Source organism: Rasamsonia byssochlamydoides (genome assembly GCF_041956645.1).
Source record: "Rasamsonia byssochlamydoides strain NRRL 3658 unplaced genomic scaffold VTN77scaffold_14, whole genome shotgun sequence".
Classification (NCBI taxonomy): Eukaryota; Fungi; Ascomycota; class Eurotiomycetes; order Eurotiales; family Trichocomaceae; genus Rasamsonia; species Rasamsonia byssochlamydoides.
Window position 1 is genome coordinate 343,540 of NW_027192397.1, and position 20,426 is coordinate 363,965.

Genomic DNA, 20,426 nt, shown 5'->3' on the forward strand with positions numbered 1-20,426 from the left:
TCCAAATGCGCATTAGTTTAATCGGTAATCGGGCTTAATACAATAAAAAGTCTTAAGAACATTAACATTCACGTGAGAAGGAGAAGAAGAAGGAGAAAAAAAAAACGAGAAAAACAAAAGAATTGACGTTCATCGTTGACAAACAGGGCTGTCAGTCAGATAAAAAAAGACATCATCGATAACTGACTGGCAAGTAGTCGCTGCGGGGAGCGACCCTCTGGCTGGGTAATTCCGAATTTGGCGATGGGCTCTCCATTCACCGGCCCAGTTCAGTCCATTATTCGTCATCTTTTTATTTAACTCCGGCCATATCTCGTCTTTCCAATGGTGAAGGGGACATAGCGGTATTTGATCATGTGCTGGATCTGTCGTCGCACTGTGCAGAAGGAGAAAGGATAAATCAGTACCGTTTGTTTTAAGATGAGCTCGAAGAAGTAGTCGAACTTACTCGTCAGGAAGAACAGGATCAGCCAGTACATCACCAGCACCGGCCAGAACACGGGAATGTCGAAAAACGAGAACCACGAGCAGACGAAGGCGATGATGATGGCCCGGGTCGCCGAATGCCAGAACTTGAATTCGGGAAGTCGCCGGATGAAGGGGCGGAACTCGTCGTCCTGCTTCGTCGGCAGGGTCGATCCCATGTCACCGTCCTCCAAGCCTTCGTCTTGGGTAAGGGAGGGGTCGAACTTGGGCTGTAGGAAGGCGAGGAATAGATTCAGGAGGTAGATGGCTAGAGTGTAGGCGACTGAAGGAGAAGACACCACCGGTCAGCATAGTTGATTCCACCGGGAACTCTCAGACAGAACATCGTTTGGCGAAGACAGGTCTTATTTTGCGTTGAGTCGACAAATACATACCAATATACCATCCCTGTGATAGAATAATCCTCAAGAAGAAAAGAAACAGAAGGGCGACGGTGCCGATCCATCGGTAGGCCGTGTAGGGTGTGGACTTGTCCAGAAGGGTTTGATATTGCTGGAACAGAACATTCACATTAGTCACTGAACCAAATTGTTGAAATTTATGCAATTCACGGAGACACCACCACTCCGCTCTCTCCGATCTCATCTCAAAGATCACAAACAATCACATCATACTCACCCTGGCCAGTTTCGATGTCTGGGCCGTCACCGCGGTAAAAGGAGTCTGCGCCGGTTCAGGAGCGTCCATTGTGCAAACAAAACACCGAGAACTAAGAGGTATCCAGGTTGGGAGGAACACTCTTGAGATCGCACAGCAGCCGACCGTACCTCCAGCAGCAATCGTGTGTATGTACGACAAGAGGGAGTTGACTGACTGACTAACGATGGCCGGCTCCGGACTTCGCTGCGTTTGCGGTTTGCCGTTAACGAAAAGTGTCCAGTCCAGAGTGCCTGTACCGCCGCATTGTGCTGCACCGCCACATGCACGCCATTATTTGCACAGCCACTATGGTCATCTGCTGGCCACGATCAAATGCACGTGAATGGACCCTGAGCTTGGCAGTGTCAAATGCTGCAAACAATACAAATACCGCGGATGCCAACGGCAGCCCTCACGTGCCTGGCCGGGTGGATGCGGCTTACCTCGGAGCGCGGATAGACAATGGTGTCGGCTTGGCCGCGGAGAATGGTTGCGGGGTGTTTATTATTATCCAGCTAGTAACATATCCCAGGGAAGACGACTACTCAATTCCAATTCTGAAAGATCAATCCGAGCAGAACTCGAGAGAAGCTTTCCATTGAGCTGTTACTCCGAACTTTCATCATGTTTTACTCCCGGTGCTCGCGACTGGTCGCATCCAGGACCGCCCGTCCCTTGACATCATACCTGTCGAGAGTCGGCCGGCCCTACTCTTCCGCGTCTCCGGCTTACGAGTACATTCTTACATCGAACCCCAAACCAGGTGTCGGATTGAGTGAGTAGGATTCTTGAGAGACTTCGTTGGGTGATAAGGGGACCTGACTGACTGTTCTAGTCACTCTGAACCGCCCCAAGGCTCTTAATGCTCTGTGTAGCCCGCTGTTCAAGGAATTGAACGATGCCCTCACCAAATACGATGAAGACAAAGACATTGGGGCCATTATCATAACCGGCAGTGAAAAAGCTTTTGCTGGTGAGGAATTGTCCTTCGTCAACGCTCAAGCATTATTCTGTTCGCATTACTGACAAAAATGTTCTCATAGCCGGTGCGGATATCAAGGAGATGGCTCCCATGACCTTTTCGTCCGCATATTCCAACAACTTCATCGCGCCGTGGTCCCATCTGGCCAACAACATTCGCACACCGGTCATCGCGGCCGTCTCGGGATACGCTCTCGGCGGAGGGTGCGAACTGGCCCTCATGTGTGACATCATCTACTGCACCGCCAACGCAACGTTCGGCCAGCCGGAGATCAAATTGGGCGTCATCCCCGGGGCCGGCGGTTCGCAGCGCTTGACGCGGGCGGTCGGGAAAAGCAAGGCCATGGAACTCATTCTGACGGGGAAGAATTTCAGCGGCAAGGAAGCCGGCGAGTGGGGGGTTGCCGCCCGGGTCATCGACGGCGGCAAGGAGGAGCTTCTGGAGGAGGCCATCAAGACGGCGGAGACTATTGCCAGCTACAGCCGGGTTGCCGTGATGGCCGCCAAGGAGGTCGTGAACAAGAGCCAGGAGCTTGCCCTGAAGGAGGGTGTCGACTTTGAGAGACGGCTGTTCCATGGCCTGTTTGGCACCCAGGATCAGAAGATTGGTGAGTTTGTTGCCTAGTGAATATAGCAAGCTGGGATACTAATTTTGCACCACAGGTATGACCGCGTTTGCAGAGAAGAAAAAGCCCGAATGGAGCCATGAATAAATGTATTATATCGATTATTTTTTGACTACAGTATGCGATTGACTTACAGATGATAGTTCAAAGGAGATTAATTGACTAGTCTCTTTTGATGGTAATGAAAGCTAATTGACTTCTTTTTTTTTTAAAAAAAAAATAAAAAAAAAGAATTCGTTCCAAGGTTATTTCTGACAAAAACGCATCGCGTGTTTACCCTGCTCGAGTCAGCCTCCCTCTTGGCTCCTCCTGTTCCCTTCTGCAGCTGCAGCTGCTTGCTCCACCCTCATTAATTCTCCCAATATCATGATACGCGTCCTGACACTGTCCCTTCCATATCGATATCATCATCAACTTTAGACAAGATGCCTCCCAAAAAATGACCGTTTGATCCCCCTGGGGCTTGGTTCGGTTTCGCTCCCTGGAGTACAACTGTACAATTTTGACCCGCCAGGGCAAAAAGGCAGCAGCAGCAGCAGGAGGAGGACGGTGGCAGAACTCTTATACTCAGCTATGTACAGTACTTATTGATCTTCCCTTCACTGCATATAACTTAGTAGGTATGTACTTTTTGTCTCCTATTATACTCACCTATCGTTACTTACTGCTTGCTATCTTCTTTCATACTTCATCGATTGTAGATTACTCCTGTTTAGTATTTATTCATGTCTTCCTTTACTAACGAGCAGGGTATAGTGTCTGCTCTCTATATTACCCGCTTTACATAAATAATATTAAATAATAATAATAATAGTAATGCATATTGGAAGAGAAACAACGTTATTCTACAAGTCTACAAGCAGGGATGTACGGAGTAATCACTAATAGCTTTAAAGTTCCCACGTTATTATTTAAATTTAAGCTCATCCCCGAAGTGGGCTTTGCGGGGTAAGACTAAATAAATACTCCACAATCCATTGGAATATACCTACCTAGGTAATCACTTAATCTACGGAGCAGAGGGATTCTAATCTACCTAGCTAAAAAAATAAATAAATAAATAAATAAAAGCCTTATCCTGTTTATTTTGTGTTCCTTTCAAATCATTTTATTTATTACTATGTGGCAACTTACTTACGATAGACTGGATCGAATAGATATGTCGAATTGATACATAGTCATTGCTAAAAGAACGATGTACATACATATCTCATAAAATTCGCTAATAACATAACAAAAGCTTCCAGCTTGTTCCTTGCGCAGCTTGCCGCAAGGCGGAAACAACCATCCAATTTCATAAATCATGTCACATAATAATGACAATTTCTCTTCTACCCCGCAGTTTCCCTTACAAACGCGCTGCAGGGGCGTTCTTCTGAGCAAGGGCCTCAGTAGCCTCCTCGATCCGAGTACCCAGGTCCTTGTTGATGCGGTAGAACATCTCGTAGGTCTTCTTGCGGACCTTCTCGTGGGCACCGCTCAGGTGGGTAGACACGTTCTTCACGAAGTTCTCTTGCTGGCCGGGCTGGCGACCAAGCACCTGCCACAGGGCGTTGGGCTGCACAAAGTCCTCGTCCGTAACAGGGATCTGCTGAGCGACGGCCGCGCCCACCCATTTCTCATGCTCTTGGCTCGCCTTCACCGGGCGGAACGTGAGGGGACGGAAGCTGGACGGGTAGTTCGGGTTCGCACCGTAGTTGCCGTTCACAGCCATCAACCCGTCACGCTGGTACGGGTTGAACGCCCGGAGCGGGCAATTGACGGGGATCTGCTGGTAGTTGACACCCAGGCGGTGGCGGTGGGTATCTGGGTAGGAGAAGAGACGAGACTGCAGGACCGGGTCGGCAGAAGGCTCGACACCAGGGACCATGTGAGAAGGAGAAAACGCCGCCTGCTCGATCTCGGCGAAGTAGTTCTGCGGGTTCTTGTTCAAAGTGATCTTGCCAAAGCGGCGCAGCGGGACCTCGCGCTGAGGCCAGACCTTGGTCAGGTCGAAGATGTTCCAGCGGAACTTCTCAGCCTGTTCAGGGCTGAGAACCTGGACGTAGCAGGTCCACGATGGGTATTCGCCTCGCTCAATTGCCTCGAACAGGTCCTGCGTGTGCCAGTCAGGGTTGGTGCCCGCAAGCTCGATCGCCTCTTCGTTCGTGAAGGTCTTGTTGCCTTGGTCGGTCTTCACATGGATCTGGACGTAGTTAAACGTGCCATCGGGCTTGATCCACTTGTAGGTGTGGCCCGAGTAGCCGTTCATGTGGCGGTAGGAATAAGGAGTGCCACGGTCGCTGAAGAGATGCATCACCTGATGGGCAGATTCCTGGTGGGTGGACAGGTAGTCCCAGAACATGGTGGGATCTTTGAGGTTGGTCTGAGGGTTTCTCTTCTGAGTGTGGATAAAAATTGGGAATTTGGCTGGGTCTCGAAGGAAAAAGACAGGAGTATTGTTGAACACCCAGTCCCAGTTGCCCTCCTCCGTGTAAAACTTAATCGAGAACCCACGGGGGTCACGAGCACTGTCAGCAGAGCCCTTCTCACCACCGACAGTGGAGAAACGCGCGACGAGCTTGGTCTTCTTGCCCACACCCTTGAGCATATCAATAATAGTCTGAGCGAGTATGTCAGCCTTTTCCTTTCTTCTTCGTCCTCAGAGTTGCAGTTAGCTGGTCAACCCACAATGTCACTGATGTCGTCGGTGACCTCGAATTCACCGTAGGCTCCAGCTCCTTTAGCGTGGACGACACGCTCAGGGATCCGTTCTCTGTCGAAGTGGGCAAGCAAGTCGATCAAGTGAAAGTCCTGCAACAGGAGAGGTCCATTGGGACCAACTCGCAGGGCGGCTTCCGGGTCGTAGACCTGTGTCTCATGTCAGCAGATGTTGCTTTGCGTTGTAATTGGTCAAGGACGAACCGGGCAGCCATTGGATGTGGTGTAGACAGGCTTCTCGTTGTAACGGTAGGTCTCTGATAACAATCCCACAAGTCAGTAGATGTTGCTGACAAAGACCTGATGCCTTATTCGTATCGTAGCTAGTCTGACAGAGCAAAGCAAACATACTGGGCTCGTCGTCGGCACCCATGATGGTTGGTTGATCACTAGGTGCTGTGTATAAATGCAGGTGTTAACTTCAGCAGATGGCTTCTGCAAGACCGGATGAAGTCTTGATAAGAAAGATCGAAAACAGGTCTGTCGGATACGGACGGCTCAGAGGACAGGGGGTTATATATGGGAAACCATATCGTCTGAGGGTGGGGTAGGGGAAGACGACAGTTTGCCATGGGGATAGAGAGTTCCATGCTTTCGCAGCTAGACTCGTCTGATGCATGGATCATCGAGCCCATTGGAGTTAAGCAGTGGGGACTGCCCTGCCGGAACGAAGAGAGCTCGCTGGATAGGGATCAGGCGATGTCAAGGATGTTGTCCCTCATAGCGGGGACAGGCACATCAGGGTCATCCCGACTGGTGAACTGGGAAAGTCCTGGTGCTGTCTCACCACCTTTGGGGAGAGAAGCTCGACAGCCAGCTATCCAATGGGCTATCTCATGTCGAACAAGGGTGGCTCCTGAATAGGTAGTTCAGATAGCGTGTCCATCCTGTTGCTCTCTCCGCATTGAAGATGGGCGGGTGCTATGCTACCCCGCACAATGTGGGACCCAGCTGTGCCAATCACAGACCCGGCGAAGGTAATACATTGGCCGATAAGAACGGCTACAGATGTTTGTCTGCATACAAACGGGGAAATCAGGAGCAGCTTACTCTGTGACCTGTGAGGAGAGATCGTGAAACGATTGGCTTTGCTGCAGACAATTGTGTCATCAGTTATCCAGACCGCGACTTCTTTGTCAGCACCCCGCAGGTAGCAGAGCTGACGTTGAGGGCAAGGAGCGGACCATGGTCTCGACTTCATTGCTGACACAAAATCATCGATTGACTATTCGGCACGCTGCTCATTGGATAGTCATGCCGATCGTACCGATTCATCAGACTTGGACATCAAGTTGCTGTGAGCCAGCAAGGATAGATCGGAGACCTCCCGTCGGGGAAATCGGAAAGCCTGATGCCTCCCGCGGCTGGCTCATTGCAACCACGGAATTGAGCGTAGGTTACTTCGTATCCTCTTGGTCTGCGTTCAGAGTAAGTTCCATCAGCACTTTCTATATATGGAGCTCTGTAATGTTTCAGCCGATGCAAAATACACGTCCTGTACATACCTATATCAATCTGTCACCAGATTAGATAGGGAGCGGAGAGCGGAGAGGTATGGGGTACATGTACCCCACATCAACTAAGGGACAGAATACCTTGGAGCTCCGTGAGGCTAGTACTCCATACTCCGTATTAAACTCGGATTCCAGGGTTTCCACTTTCCAGCCAACTTACCTTGGATAAGTGTCCTTTGATCACGTGATGCCGTGCCAAGTGACCCAAATTTAATGAGCATCATTTGTAAGTCGCATGGACGCTAATCGACCCATCTGAGCCACGAGCTGTGCGACATCCAGGACAAGAGAGATCTACTGGAGATACCAGTTGTTCGACTCACAAAAAGTGAGAGATGGAACAGACTCAAAGCGCGAAAGAGATATATTTGCCAGATTTAACGTGGTGAAAAAGATCTTTGTCGACCTGAGATGGTGATTCACTTGTTTTGGTTTCTCCTTTGCCAAACTCATTATGCTATTTTATTCTTCTTTTCTTTTCGGCAACTTTTTGAACTAACTCCAGGTCACCGTACCCCTCTGGAGGTTCCCAGATCTGCACTCCCTCCGCTGGCAAAGACTCACCCGTCGGTATTCCGCTCTTATACCGTTCCAGTGAGCCATTGATGCCAATCACACCCCATGCGAACACCGCCACGTCGCGAATGGTTTCCAGAAAGCTTTGAGAATGGGAACCGTCCTCCGCAGAACTGTTGTTCGCTACTCCGGACGGAGGAGTTGTCATCGGAGTGGGGATCACAGTGGTCGCATATGCGCTATTGTATCCCGGATATATGCTCGGGTAAGCCGGTAGCGATGCCGGGGGATTGTCATTCCGAGGGTTAATGGGTAGACTCGAATGCGGCTGAGGGAGGATCGGATGGGTTGCCCATGGTGATGCGAAAAGCCCGTTGGCGTTGGCGTGCATAGGTCCTCCACAAGTTTGCTGGATAAGGCGTGGAATAGGAGACCGGGTCCGTCGGAGCACAACGACGAGTCCATCTGAAGTGCAGGACACAACGGCTTCGACTTCAATTGGAGATACTGTCTGAACTTGACTACGACCAGAGACATGCGGAGAGTTCGTGACGGAATGCGACTTCGAGCTGCTGCCCTGCTGGACACCTGGCAGTCGTTCCGTGGGGGAAACGCCGGTGTCAGGTACTACATCATCCTGTAACGGATCTCGATACCAAAAGCGTAAGTAAGCGATCGAGTTATTCGCCTTTGCACTCTCCAGACAATGCACCGCATCCTTGAGACAGTCCTCTTGGATGCAAAAATAGAAACTCCTCGACACCAGCTGCTGCGGTGTGACTCCCAGAATTTCGGTGACTCCGTTCGTTGCATACATGATCGTCAGCGTCCGTGTAAACCGGTTGAGGAACAGAGCTGCACGGGGCTCATGCTTGGGTGTCCGCGGTAGCTGCGAGAATTTGCTCGATATGTAGCTGAGCATGTGATAACGCGGATCCCGTGGCGAGGATGTGAACAACCTTCGGACAATGGGAGCATCGACGGCCCTCTCTGGAAGAGATGATAAGTTAGCACATCCGAAAGCCATTCTGTGCTTGTTCCTTCGTCAAAGCATAGGTTCCTGTCATCACTTACTTTGGCTAGACATTCCTTGCCGATAAATGCTCGTGCCAGCAACCAGAACATCGTACACGACAGAGAAGACACATTCGCAGCAGACCCAGAACCCATTTTTGTGCCTGATCCGGCAGTATTTCAACACAGCAGCCTTGTCGAGACGTACACCACGACCATGAATAGTCCTGGCGAACGGAACCTCCTCTGGGTGAAAATACTCCCAGCAGGGCTTGTTGACAACCTCATGCGGCAGATAGCCAAGTATATACTCGATCGAATCTGATGCGTAACGAATACGAGCATCCCGGCTCAAATCTGTCGGCTTATGTTAGATCAACTGTAACCTGCGGTTTATCTTCCAGGGGGAGAACTTACCGTGAATAGAAATAAAAGTGATATCCATAATCGAGAAGATTTGCAGATAAGAAAGAAAAAAAAAGGAAATATGTCCTGATCAATTTGAGACAGAATGAAAGAAGATATTTGCAAAAAGACTCAGCTACCAAACCTGGTACATGTATGTATGTACAATGCACAAGGTGCTAGCCAAGCAGAAATTGGTACCAAATGCTAACGAAAAAGGCGAGTCTCATCTCTTCAAATGAGACCTCAGGAAGGAAAAAATCATTGAGGTCCTGGGAAAAGGAGGGGCATAAATATATTAGGAGTTCCCCGTTTCTTGCCTAGCAATATCCATGAGCTACAGTGTAGGTAGTACAAGGGAGTCCGTTATATCCGTTATAAGCTAGTGGTGAAATGCTGGGTTGATGCACCCTCAGCCGTTGAAGAAATCTGATTCGTGTGGACATTTGAGACTCTCACTTTTTATGCTCGTTGTTATGACAGAAAGATTGTACTCCGTAGTTTTTGCCTGTCTTGCGCAGTGCAGCGAGTGGTTTGCTTTTGTTTCAAGTCCTACCTAGAACCAGTTGGGCAAGGTCTGCTTCATCTGAAACAGCTTGGATCTTCTTGTTCTGTAGTACCAACAACTTGCAAACGCAGAGTGACAAAACAAAGAAAACCCCCCGGCTGGGGATTGAGTGCAATCTACGTAGGCAGTTAGTTTAATCGTCATAGGTCAAATTGCAAGCTACCTACCTGACCTAAAACACCTTTCGCGTCAGTCAGCAAACAAACGAATGCAGCCACTCGCAGCAGAGTTGCGTTCGTAACAGTACACTAACTATGGGGTTTGAGCAACCACCTCGACGTCATGTCATGTCATGCCATCAAAAAGCTCCCTTCCTGGGGTTGTTAACTTGTTGGTATCGCTTTGCCAGCAAAGACAATGATTGCTGATTCGGTTGTTTGTTGCAAACCCTGGTTGGAATTGAAACGTTGGCGTCAGTCACCGTCCCGATAAACCTCAGGTCTCATGGATATCTAACTCCGTCTTGACTGGGCCAGTTAACTGGCAGTTCAAATTGATTGTCTTAGAATCTCGATTTACTCAATTGACTCGATTGCATGATCATCTCAACTACTCCGGGAAGACTGTAGCAAACGGTACTACCCGGAAGGGAGGTTGGACCGGACAGAATTAATTTTGTTTTCTAATCCAGCATTGCATTGCAATCAGATTATCCGTGGCGAAAGGAATTCAGGTTTCAAATACTGTAGCTTTGCAGGGAAACGAGAAAAAAAAAAGAGAGAGAGAGAGAGGGGCGCGTTACTCCAGTTTAAAAATCTCAATTATGTGGCAGTCCACTAGGTGAGGCGATGGTATCTAATAATTCCTTCTGCTTTGTTTATGATTGCTTCTCATGCGTCCCGCTTAATACGTCGCGATTTAATCCCAATGCAACGAATGCTCCAAACTGAACCTCTTGAACAAACCAAAACGGATAAAACCAAAAGGACGAGAGATTCTTGTATGACTCCATATATCGCAAACACCAGAAGAAATAAACAAAAGGATGATCACGCTCAGGTATCGACATCACAATGAATCGACAAGTAGCTCTCATTGGGGTGCTCTTGACGCAGTCTCCTGTCTCGCTTCACGGACCAGCGATGATGAAGGTCAAGACAAATAAGACTGAACCATCTTCTCAACGGGAAGATCTGCCTCTGCGGGGGAAGTACTCAGAGGCTAAGAAGATGCCAGGCTTTTCACATGTGCTGGAAGATGGCTGAAGTAGGACCAGAAGAGGCGCTTGTCGTACTTGTCGGATCGCGGCAACCAAACCAACCGGGGTGTTTGCACGTTGCCGTTGTGGACGTTGGTGTGACAGTCTGCGTAATCGACGGCGCGGGAGTAGCGGTAACAGTTGATGAACTCGTCGTGGGATCTTTGCACCCGAACCACCCCGGAGTCTTACAGGTGGAAGTGGAAGTGGTAGTCGTTGAGGTGCTCGTAGGAATCGACGTAGGAGTGGTGGTAGTGGTCGTGGTCTCATCCAAGCAACCCCACCAGCCAGGAGTCTTGCAGGTCGACGTCCTCGTACTTGTCGTCGAAGTCGCAGTTGTTGTTGTGGTTGTCGTAGTGATTTCAGAGCCGTTGCTTCGGAAAAACTTCCAGAGCTCACAGTCGTAACATTCCTCCTCAGGTGCGCACGTTGGAACCTTGTCGTATGCTTCCAGGACATCAGTGATCACCGATTTGATCCGATGGGTCCCGATTCCGACTCTCCAGCCCTTGTCTTCGACCGTATCGTAGACACACATCAACCCGGTATGGCACGCTGATTCCATGGCGTACCCACCCCATGTGCAAACGGAGCTCGCACCGTTGCAAGTCCCCATATATACTGGATCTGCAGTATGTCCAATATGGTATGCGCCGGTGTATTTCCGTGACTGAGGCCGTCTGGGATCGTGCCCCGGCGGAGCAGGGAGACCCAGTCGGGCAGCTGGTAAGGCCTCGGGAACCGCCTCAAATGTAACAACCGGGAGTCCGAAAGTCAGACCAAGTAAGCTGGTCATTGCACCACCCAGGGAATGGCCGGTTAGCCAAACATTGGCATTTGGATAAAGCTCGGTGACATTGGTATACAGATCGATGGCAGCCCGATAATACCGGTTCTCGTCGAGCATCGCTTCAACGATACAGGTCAAGTTGCCCGTGTATGCAGACGTCTGGCAGTCGCACACTTGCCGCCAAAGATAAGAGCCCCCTTGGCCGCAACAACAACTGAAATAAAGATTGTCATTGATCTTGTCATTTGTAGTCGTGCCAGCCCCGTCAAACAGAGCGGGCGAGGTCCCCTTCAGCGAAATGACGATCGTGCTGTTGGTTTCATCTGCGTATATGTGACCCCTCAAGCCATCACCTTGCCACCCAAAGCTCGTTGAATAATTAAATCGGCCGCTGATATCCTCCCAATCTCCAGTTCCAGGCTCCTCGATATAGTCGTTCAATGTCATCTTCGCAAAAGTTAGGACGGTGTTCTTGTCCGTAACATCCGGGCCTGCGATGTCTTCCATAACCCATTCCGATGGTGATAGGACGCGAGCGGCCCCTGACGACCTGGCAAACGCTAGATGGTCCTCGATCACCGACGGACGTCGATCCGCGAGCCTTTGGATCGTCAGTGGGTTTGACAATGCAACCAGAGGAGTTACGGGTTCGGTAATGGGCTCCGGAAGCCCTGTGTCTTCCGACACCACCCAGAGACGCGTGTCCGGCGTGACATCGAGTTTCCTGTGGAGTTCAGGGTGTTCATATGTTCCGCGGTGATAGATATGACGAAGGGACTGGGGGGCGGTAAGTATCCAAGAGAGAATATTAGGATCCTCAAAGACAACGTACAAACTGATGTTTGCCCGTGAGAGGCCTTGTATCATCGCCTTGAGGGACGTTTGGAGGTAGGATGGGAATCTCAGCAGATGGCGGGAAATGCGCTGGGTTCACCGCTGCGACGAGACCTGGGAACCCAGCACAGATGGTGAGGAGCAGTCCAGCAATAGACTTTGACCGAAAATGACGTCTCGTGGAGCCCCGTGAATGATCTGTCATTGTGAATAGCAAAAAGATATACTCGAAATGCACACGACGTCTATTGTTGATTCGACTCAGGGCGAGCCGGCCAGTATCGGCGTCGGCGATGACGCATGGTTGCGAGGCAGCTGCCTTATCAACTATCGCAGACCGCTCGGAGTAATGGCACGTGACCAGTCATCTGAGCATGTCAGCTTGGCGCCAGGCCCAACATTACGGAGTACCTACTACGGCCCCGGACCAACAGAATCAGCCCGATTATTGTTGTTGTCGCAGCGGACACTTGCATTTGGAGATGCAAGTGGACAGGTAGACCGATCTATACTATTGACTGAGTGCCATGGACTGATAATATAGTTTCATGGTTATTCTCATGGTGGTGTTGATCAGTTCTGATACATCTTATCAATCATTTCACTCTTGATAAACCCTCGACTCGTCGTCCCACTAGCTACCGGAATTGGCACGCGGACGCCGCGAATGCCGCCATCTTCAAAACGGTCAGCTGCACCTCTCAAAAAGTGACAAGTGGACTGCTGTGCTGTGTGGTTGCAGGATCAACCACTCACAGGAAAGATGTTGTCCACAACTCCTTCAGAGAATGGGTCTAAGACACCCAGAGCTCTTCATCCGATGCGGTCCTTTACCAGGATGGAGACATCGAGTGTGAGCCCCTTTGCCAGGAGCAGGGCAAAGACAATCCAAACTCCGACACCTTTAGATACGGATAGTCTTCCCTTATCTTCATCTCCGGACTATGACGATGCGAACAAAGGTCCGGATATCTTCGAGGAGAGGGATTCGATCGACTCCGACCTAGGAAGCACCGCAGCGCAAAGCGAACAGCGCTTAGGAGATGGGTCAGATGCGCTGCCAATCGAGTTGGCAAGCTTGAGTGACAGGTATAACTGAAGAATCGGAATCTCTCGTGGGAAAACTCGCTGATACCTCGAATGTGGTTAGGTTTGTTGAGTCCTTGAGCGCCAAAACCCACCCTTCCCCGCCTTCAATTGATAAAATTTCGGCCATGTTTCAAGAGTTCTATGTTCGCGCAGAATCCCACATAGCAACACATATTTCGACACTTGCCTCCCGCATCAATCGGGATGCTTCTCCTCATCCACCTGGAACGAATGGCGCGGAGAAGGCCGTCACAGACCATCAAATGCTCACTGCCTCGGAAGTCACGGAGAGAAGAAAGGCACGAAAACAACTGGCGTACAAGCGGGTTGCACTAGAAGAAACTGTTGAACGACGGGTCTGTGAGAGCGTTTACGATAAGATCTGGCGCCACAAAAGTACCCTAGATGAGGTACGGGATGAGAAGCTGCGTTCCAAGACTGCAGCGCTATCATTACTCGGCATCGGGCTGAAGGACCTTGGCATCGAGGTCCCTACGACAGATGAAGAGAAGCAAGAAGAAGCCGACAGACGGCTTTCTGCGGCTCGCGAGAGCCTGATGAAGATGAATGACGAGGGATACCCCCTTGGCAAGCTTCAACATTTGATCTCCGCGCATAAATCAATTGTGGACGCTCTGACGATTCTTCTCCCATCTTCATCCTCTGCTGATGAGATCCTACCTACGCTGATTTACTGTCTCACCACGTGTCCGCCAGAAGGTATTAACGTCATCAGTAACCTGCTTTTTATCCAACGATTTAGATCCGCAAGCAAGATAGATGGCGAGGCCGCATACTGCTTGACAAATCTCGAGGCTGCGATCAGCTTCTTGGAGGCTGTCGATCTCTCCAGCCTAAGCGCAGAAACTACGGCCGATGGCCAGCCAAGACTTTTGAACGCCATGACAACACCGAGTGTAGAACGCCTCGATTCTCCTCGATCGGCCAAGGAGGCCTCCCTGCCAGCGACGACATCGGCTTCTGCAACCCCTGAGTTTTCGAGGCCGACCAAGGAAGTTACTGCTGCTGCCACTTTACCCAAGGCGCAGCTTTCTGTGCCGTCCGCTCAACAACGACGCCTGAGCAACCTGTTCCAACCCCCCGCCAAGGTTCTGGGCGCTGCTAATGATGCGGTCCGAAATACCGCTGATCAGGGCTTGAAAAATATCAGTACCACGTTAGACAACAGCTTCAATTTTCTTTTTGGCCGGCTCAAGGAGCTGCAGTCGAATCAGCGAAGCGGGCCAGTGGTGCCTAAGACTCTAGATGAGGCTCGACGCCTTGTCACCAGCCCAACCGTCATCAGTGACAAAGGAACTACAAGCGAAGATATGTCGATCAAAGACAGTGTCAGTTTACGGCCCGAAGATAGACGTCGCGACAGGAGCGTGGACAGCACCAAGAGCAGCGACAGCACCCGGAGACCTCCGCTTGCAACACGCTTAAATTCACAAAGGGATACATCTACACCAAGCCCAAGCACCGGTGGCTCCATCTTCACCCCGAGCCCTGTCTCCACACCACTGGAGTCGATGAAAAACTTCGGAAACACGTTCAACCCGCTGAACCATATTCCCGGGATGATTCGCGGGTTCGGTCGCAGTGCACCTGAGACGCCAGCACCCGTCCCGATCCCAGAACGGCTCAAGCCTACTTCAACTTCTTCCGATCTCCCATCATCATCGACATTAGATTTGGCTGGGGGGTTAGCTAAGATCGACCCCCCGATTAAGCGGTTTCTGGAGGTGCAGGACGCGCAGGACCTCAAATTGGGCGAAGTGGCCCTGTTACTGGAGGACTATAAAAGACTTGCTACCGCATTACTCAATCTCAATCTTGGCGGGGTGAATGGATGATGATGATGATGATCATGAATCATGCCAGTGTCGGTGTCTGTGTCTGTGTCTGTGTTTTTTATCACCTGCATTTCTGGCGGCGTTGGACTTGGTTATGTTTTATGTAGACCTTTTTTTTAGTGGGTATGATACTACGGTACTACCTAGGTAGAGAAAAGGGACACACGGTGCTTCTTTTTTTTTATTACTCCGGAACTTGTTTCGATGGTCTATGAGTCCATTTTTTATCATCTTCATTCTTCATTCTTCATCTATCTTATCTTATCTATGGTCATTTGTCTTCTTTTTTTTATCGTCATCATCATAGTCATAGCCATTCATAGCCATGGTCACGGGTGTGGTGTGTGGTGTGGGTACTGTGGTGTGTGCTGTACTCTGCTGTACTGTATGTACATTATGTAGTCATGTGTAGGAGGAAAGACGTGACTTAGAATGAGCTGGCTCTCTCTCTTGTTGACCTGGCCCTTTCCACTTTTCCTCTCTCCCTTTGAATGAATTGACCATATAAGGTAATGTAATGCAAGGTAATGTATGTAGTATAAATCAGCCACGCTATGCAATATTGCAACCTTTACTCCGTAGAGAGAAAAAGAAGATGAAGAAGAAGAAGAAGAAGAAGAAGAAGAAGGAAAAGAAGATGAGATGCCATGCACGGATAAGATAAGGAAAAATGAAACCATGAACGGTGAAACAAACAAAGCTTCTTGATGCAAGGACAAAAAAAAGGAAGAAATGACGAAAAGAAAAAAAAATGAATTGAATTGTATGCAATTTGATGCAAGGCAGATAGGCAGGAAGGTATCTAGGTAGATATCTATTCATGCAGGTGAGAAGATATGTATTGTATAGGCGTGGTATCATCAAAGATGAGAAGCGAAAACTGGTGATTCGTTGCCGGCCCTGCTCAGCAGTATTCAACAACTTCCAGAATTCCGAAGGGAGGAAAGAGGACGCGGGGGAAGATATAGATCACGTAGCTGCTGCTCCACGTAACACGCCCAATCCCCCTTCTTTCATCTCGGAAAGCCTCCTATCAAGATCAGAATATTGTTTCTGAGCTAGCTCATGTCGTCGCTTGATCTCCGCCTCGAACAATGCCGCCGTCTGGCGACGGGCCTGCCGCGCGTCCTTGATCTTCGTCAGCATGTTGCTGAATTCGACGATGAGTTGGTCGCCGAATTCCTCCCATTCCGTGATGGATAGGCTGGAGAGGTAGGCGTGGCGGTCCTCCTCCGATAGCGTCTGGACAAGGGAGAGTTTCTCCGCGGCGGTTTTGGGTTGCTTGGACTGAGGTGGGGAGGGGGATGGCTTTGAAGTAGCAGGAATAAAGTCAAAGGGTTCGTTTTCAAGGTCCGAGAATGATTTTTTCTGAAGCACTTCCTGCGGATAATCCGGTTTGAATCTTTTTTCTTCCGATGCAGCTGAGGCTGATTTGCTAGCTTTGGACTGTTCCGGTATCCGCATATCAAGGCTGTCGGTGTCGTCGAAATCTTCGTCGTCTGAAGCATCGAGACCACTGCTGCCTCTGCGGTTGACACGTTCTTCATAGTAATATGACGAACCTGTTGAGTCTTGCTTTCTGTGCTCTTTTTTCTGGGGACTGGGGGTCGACTTTTGCCGGCCAGGCTGTGGTCGCGGTCCACTGGCTCGACGAGTGGGAGACTGCTGGATAAGCCGCTCATATGGACGCTCATTCTTGAAGTTGAAGCGGTTCTGAGGAGTAGTGGCCAGGCTTTGCGAGAGGACATTCTTTCTGTGTCCGTTTCTATATGGTAACTGGACGGTCTTCATCATGTCGGAAGTAGAAATAAAGCGAGTAGAGGTGACCTTTGCACCGTCCATCCGGTCTGAGTCCATCCGAAAAGGTTCTCTGTTGGTCACTCTCGACTGGTCCTCTCTGCGACTGCCCGTCGTTGCTCCTGCAGAGCGATAAGCCTGAGAAGAAATCCAGTCGAGCGTCTGCGTCTTCTCATCATCGGCATCCTCTTCAGCCGGTGAACCTGCCGAACGTGACTGGTCCTCCTCAGCACCAACTGCATTGCTGAAGTCTTCAGAACGACGACCAAGATCAGAGACTGGACTCCTGCTCCAATTCCGAGAAAGGTGCTGGCTGTAAAAGCTAGGAATAAAAGGTCGGTTTTCTTCGACATCAGCAACGCTGGTTACAGTGAGTGTTGAGTCATCCACCGCTTCGACGTCCGTATCAAACACGCTTCTGTGCCTCTCCTGATGGACATCCTCCTGCGGTTGTGGTTGTTGTTGTTGTTGTTGAACACTTTCCGCGTGGAAACGTGAGGTGAATCTTGTTTGTGAGACACCAACCCCGGTTTGCTCGTCTGGAGTCTGCCTCGAGGGACGTTGTTGGTTGGATACGTCTCCCATACTTGGGTGAAGCTGATCCGCTTCCTTTGCGTGGATGTAATCGCCCACGGTCATGATTTGTCTTCCCCCAAGATGAAACCAGAACACCCAGTAGTAGTAATTACTCCGTAGAGACGAAATCAACAAAGATCTTCCGACATCATGACTTTGTTTGTTTAGATGGGGCCAGCGGACGCACCGCTAAAGTTTAGCTCCGCGATATTGAAACTTTACTGAACGCGGTGCTCCGCAGTCGGATTCGTTAGTTGCGCGAAGCCACGTGATTGAGTGGATCCGGAAATGAATGACGGAAGTATACGATCGGGATAGTTGCCTTGTATTTTCTTCTCTAGCTAGATATCATCTTTATTGCAGGTCAGACCGACGTTGAATTAATTGTGCGGTTTGCAGAAGAGTCATAACGGGTATTATCGTCAAATGACAGGGATGGAATCATTATCTACGGGAGGGTTTCGCGATAATGTATTCTTGAAGAAATCTTATCTTACACGTGTGAGAATAAAATGTAAATGACCCATACAGCAAACAGTGCAGTTTATGCAGCTGAGGCCTTTACCATGGGTTTGAACCCCGTAGACAGAGCTGATAGGGGAGTAAGAAACAATACCAAGTAGCTACAATCGCAACAGTTGGCAGACCAGGCGCTGGGCAGCTTCAATTCTCTTTGCGGTATCAGCTAAGAGAAGTATCGTGGATGTGAAGATCCTCAAAAGAGTGCGCCACGCCCTTACTGCGCATCTCAGCTTTCTCGAGAAATTCTCTTGATCTTTCCCGTTCTGCATCCCTTTTCTCCATGGCAAGTCTCTTCTCCCGCCTCGCTATCATTGCTTCCGGCGATTCCTCCATACTCATGGCATCCTGGTCACTCAGTATACTCGTGTCATCCTCGCCTTGCGGCACTGAGGACACAAAAAGATCCCCTACCCAAAGTGCCACCATGCCGCGGAGCCTCAGCAACTCTGGGCTGTCGGAATACGGAGGTGAGACGAGCAATTCATCCATTCGCGCTGCAATCTGCTGCGCTTCTTCCAACTCCTTGGATCTGATTTCGGCAATGAGATTGGACTTTCCCTTGCTTTGCTCCCCGGCAAGATCTGACTCTGACATCGCGTCATCCTCTTCAGACAAACTTTCTGAAGCTTTGTCATCGCGGTCCTGTAGTCTCTCCCTAGCAATATTACTCTCTTCCTGGACGACGTAGATCCAAAGACCGAACATGACGGGATAGAAATCCAACGAGCTCACGGATTCTGGGGATGCTTTGCGATATGGGTACTGGAGGATGAGCCTCTCGTAGTACGCTTTGGCTTCTTCAAATCCTTTCCTGGTGAAAAAGGACCTAGGACCACTGATTGTCTGGTTGTCACGTGGGCTGGAAGTGGGCTGGTTGATTCGAGAATCTCGACGGAGGAGGATCTCAGCACCTATACCCCATCTGCCCTCGTTTCGTACGTCGATAGCACGGCCTGCAATTTCCTCTCGCAGAATCAACCCCCATGCGCGTCCGGCTCGAACGTAATCACCTTCTAGGAGGCAACGATGCAGGATGGCTGTCACGACGGCAAGGTGTTGAAGCCGTAGGATACCTTGCTGCGCAGCAGATTGCGGGACATAAAGAGGAGGCGAGAGGGACGATAATTTTTTGTTGTAGTTCTTCCTCGGTTTCCTCCCAGATTTATCTACCGCTACTGCTGCTGCGTGAGGGAAATTTCCACCAGGGAGCTCTTGATCAAACGGCTGGCCCGCAATCCGATACTGATGAGCCTCTTCCGGGGACAGCACAAGGGCTGAACTCCCAGTCGTCATTTCAGGGCCAGACGCCACATCTTGGACTTCCTCTTCGCTCTCGTCCTCATCACCCCACTCATCCTCTCCCCTCCGTCGTTTCCTCGGCTCGAACTTGGTCGTCCGAACGCTCTGCGGCTGCTGCCATGGCGCGAGGGGCAGGGAGAAGAGTGATGCCGAGGGGGAAGAGGTCATGAAATCAGGAACGCGGTATAACTTCCGGGATAATCGACATGAACCTTCATGGCAAGCTATAGGGGGAGCGATTCGGGCAAAAGAAAAATGATGATTTAGAGACTCCCAGCGCTAGACTCTCCCAGCACGTTTAACGGTCAAGCACGCCAGTGCGAATAAAAAGTATTTTAGAAGCTAGGGAATAATCTGGAGAATAGCATAGCTGGAATGCTTGCGATTGGACCTCAGTTTGGGAGTCTGTTGGAAACAGCTCGTTTTTTTCTGTCTTTTTCGAGAAGGCTCCAAATATTGATAAGAAACTGTGGATGGCCAACCCCGAGGCCGCCTGAATAGTCTCCGACCGATGGCCGTTTCCGACGACTCGGCTCTGACGGGGACTTGCCACAAGAACCGTTGAATTTTGACACCGCCGGAGCTTCTCGAAAGACCCTGAGTCATCCTTCAAAATGCTAGAAGATCGAATCGATTGACTTTGTGAAATGATTTGTAATGTAGCCTTGCCTTTGGATATGAGACTAAAGCAACTCAAGTAATGAGTCATCAAATCTGAAGACGGAATTCCAAACGCCTCTGTTCATTAAGCTTTGTACTGTGCTGTACCTATCCATCACAGTTGCCTAGGGTTTCAAGAGACTAGAGACAGGCATCGCTAAAGCCTCAGGCTCAGCCCCAGCGTCATCGTTTACTGGCAGCTTCGGTTGGATTTCCCAGCCCGGACTGCTTACCAACACGGCAACAACTCAGTCGTCACGCGCCCCCCGCTGGTCTCCAAGCTCGACTCGTCCACTCCCTCTCGCTCTCTCTTTGATCCTCTCTTGCATTGCTCACTCATCAAACAATCAGCTTGA

The 20,426-nt window shown here is 50.0% G+C and overlaps 8 protein-coding genes across 8 annotated transcripts; 2 read left to right on the top strand and 6 right to left on the bottom strand.

The window, feature by feature from the left end:
• Nucleotides 1–296: 296 nt before the first annotated feature.
• VTN77DRAFT_1793 (uncharacterized protein) lies at nucleotides 297–1,173 on the bottom strand (the record flags this gene model as incomplete). Its single annotated transcript, XM_069417563.1, has 4 exons — nucleotides 297–376; nucleotides 449–748; nucleotides 861–978; nucleotides 1,105–1,173. The coding sequence occupies 4 exons, from the start codon at nucleotides 1,171–1,173 to the stop codon at nucleotides 297–299; spliced, it is 567 nt and encodes a 188-aa protein (XP_069279898.1).
• A 576-nt stretch (nucleotides 1,174–1,749) lies between these two features.
• On the top strand, nucleotides 1,750–2,819 carry VTN77DRAFT_1794 (uncharacterized protein; the record flags this gene model as incomplete). Its single annotated transcript, XM_069417564.1, has 4 exons — nucleotides 1,750–1,900; nucleotides 1,961–2,098; nucleotides 2,169–2,714; nucleotides 2,770–2,819. 4 exons carry the CDS (start codon nucleotides 1,750–1,752, stop codon nucleotides 2,817–2,819), a joined length of 885 nt encoding a protein of 294 aa, XP_069279899.1.
• A 1,261-nt stretch (nucleotides 2,820–4,080) lies between these two features.
• Nucleotides 4,081–5,805, bottom strand: VTN77DRAFT_1795 (uncharacterized protein; the record flags this gene model as incomplete). Its single annotated transcript, XM_069417565.1, has 4 exons — nucleotides 4,081–5,334; nucleotides 5,403–5,582; nucleotides 5,637–5,689; nucleotides 5,784–5,805. 4 exons carry the CDS (start codon nucleotides 5,803–5,805, stop codon nucleotides 4,081–4,083), a joined length of 1,509 nt encoding a protein of 502 aa, XP_069279900.1.
• A 1,598-nt stretch (nucleotides 5,806–7,403) lies between these two features.
• Nucleotides 7,404–8,489, bottom strand: VTN77DRAFT_1796 (uncharacterized protein; the record flags this gene model as incomplete). Its single annotated transcript, XM_069417566.1, has 1 exon — nucleotides 7,404–8,489. The coding sequence occupies one exon, from the start codon at nucleotides 8,487–8,489 to the stop codon at nucleotides 7,404–7,406; it is 1,086 nt and encodes a 361-aa protein (XP_069279901.1).
• Nucleotides 8,490–10,630: 2,141 nt separating this feature from the next.
• On the bottom strand, nucleotides 10,631–12,476 carry VTN77DRAFT_1797 (uncharacterized protein; the record flags this gene model as incomplete). Its single annotated transcript, XM_069417567.1, has 2 exons — nucleotides 10,631–12,214; nucleotides 12,270–12,476. The coding sequence occupies 2 exons, from the start codon at nucleotides 12,474–12,476 to the stop codon at nucleotides 10,631–10,633; spliced, it is 1,791 nt and encodes a 596-aa protein (XP_069279902.1).
• Nucleotides 12,477–13,034: 558 nt separating this feature from the next.
• Nucleotides 13,035–15,216, top strand: VTN77DRAFT_1798 (uncharacterized protein; the record flags this gene model as incomplete). Its single annotated transcript, XM_069417568.1, has 2 exons — nucleotides 13,035–13,360; nucleotides 13,422–15,216. The coding sequence occupies 2 exons, from the start codon at nucleotides 13,035–13,037 to the stop codon at nucleotides 15,214–15,216; spliced, it is 2,121 nt and encodes a 706-aa protein (XP_069279903.1).
• Nucleotides 15,217–16,185: 969 nt separating this feature from the next.
• Nucleotides 16,186–17,652, bottom strand: VTN77DRAFT_1799 (uncharacterized protein; the record flags this gene model as incomplete). Its single annotated transcript, XM_069417569.1, has 1 exon — nucleotides 16,186–17,652. One exon carries the CDS (start codon nucleotides 17,650–17,652, stop codon nucleotides 16,186–16,188), a length of 1,467 nt encoding a protein of 488 aa, XP_069279904.1.
• A 618-nt stretch (nucleotides 17,653–18,270) lies between these two features.
• On the bottom strand, nucleotides 18,271–19,578 carry VTN77DRAFT_1800 (uncharacterized protein; the record flags this gene model as incomplete). Its single annotated transcript, XM_069417572.1, has 1 exon — nucleotides 18,271–19,578. One exon carries the CDS (start codon nucleotides 19,576–19,578, stop codon nucleotides 18,271–18,273), a length of 1,308 nt encoding a protein of 435 aa, XP_069279905.1.
• Between the last annotated feature and the right edge of the window lie 848 nt (nucleotides 19,579–20,426).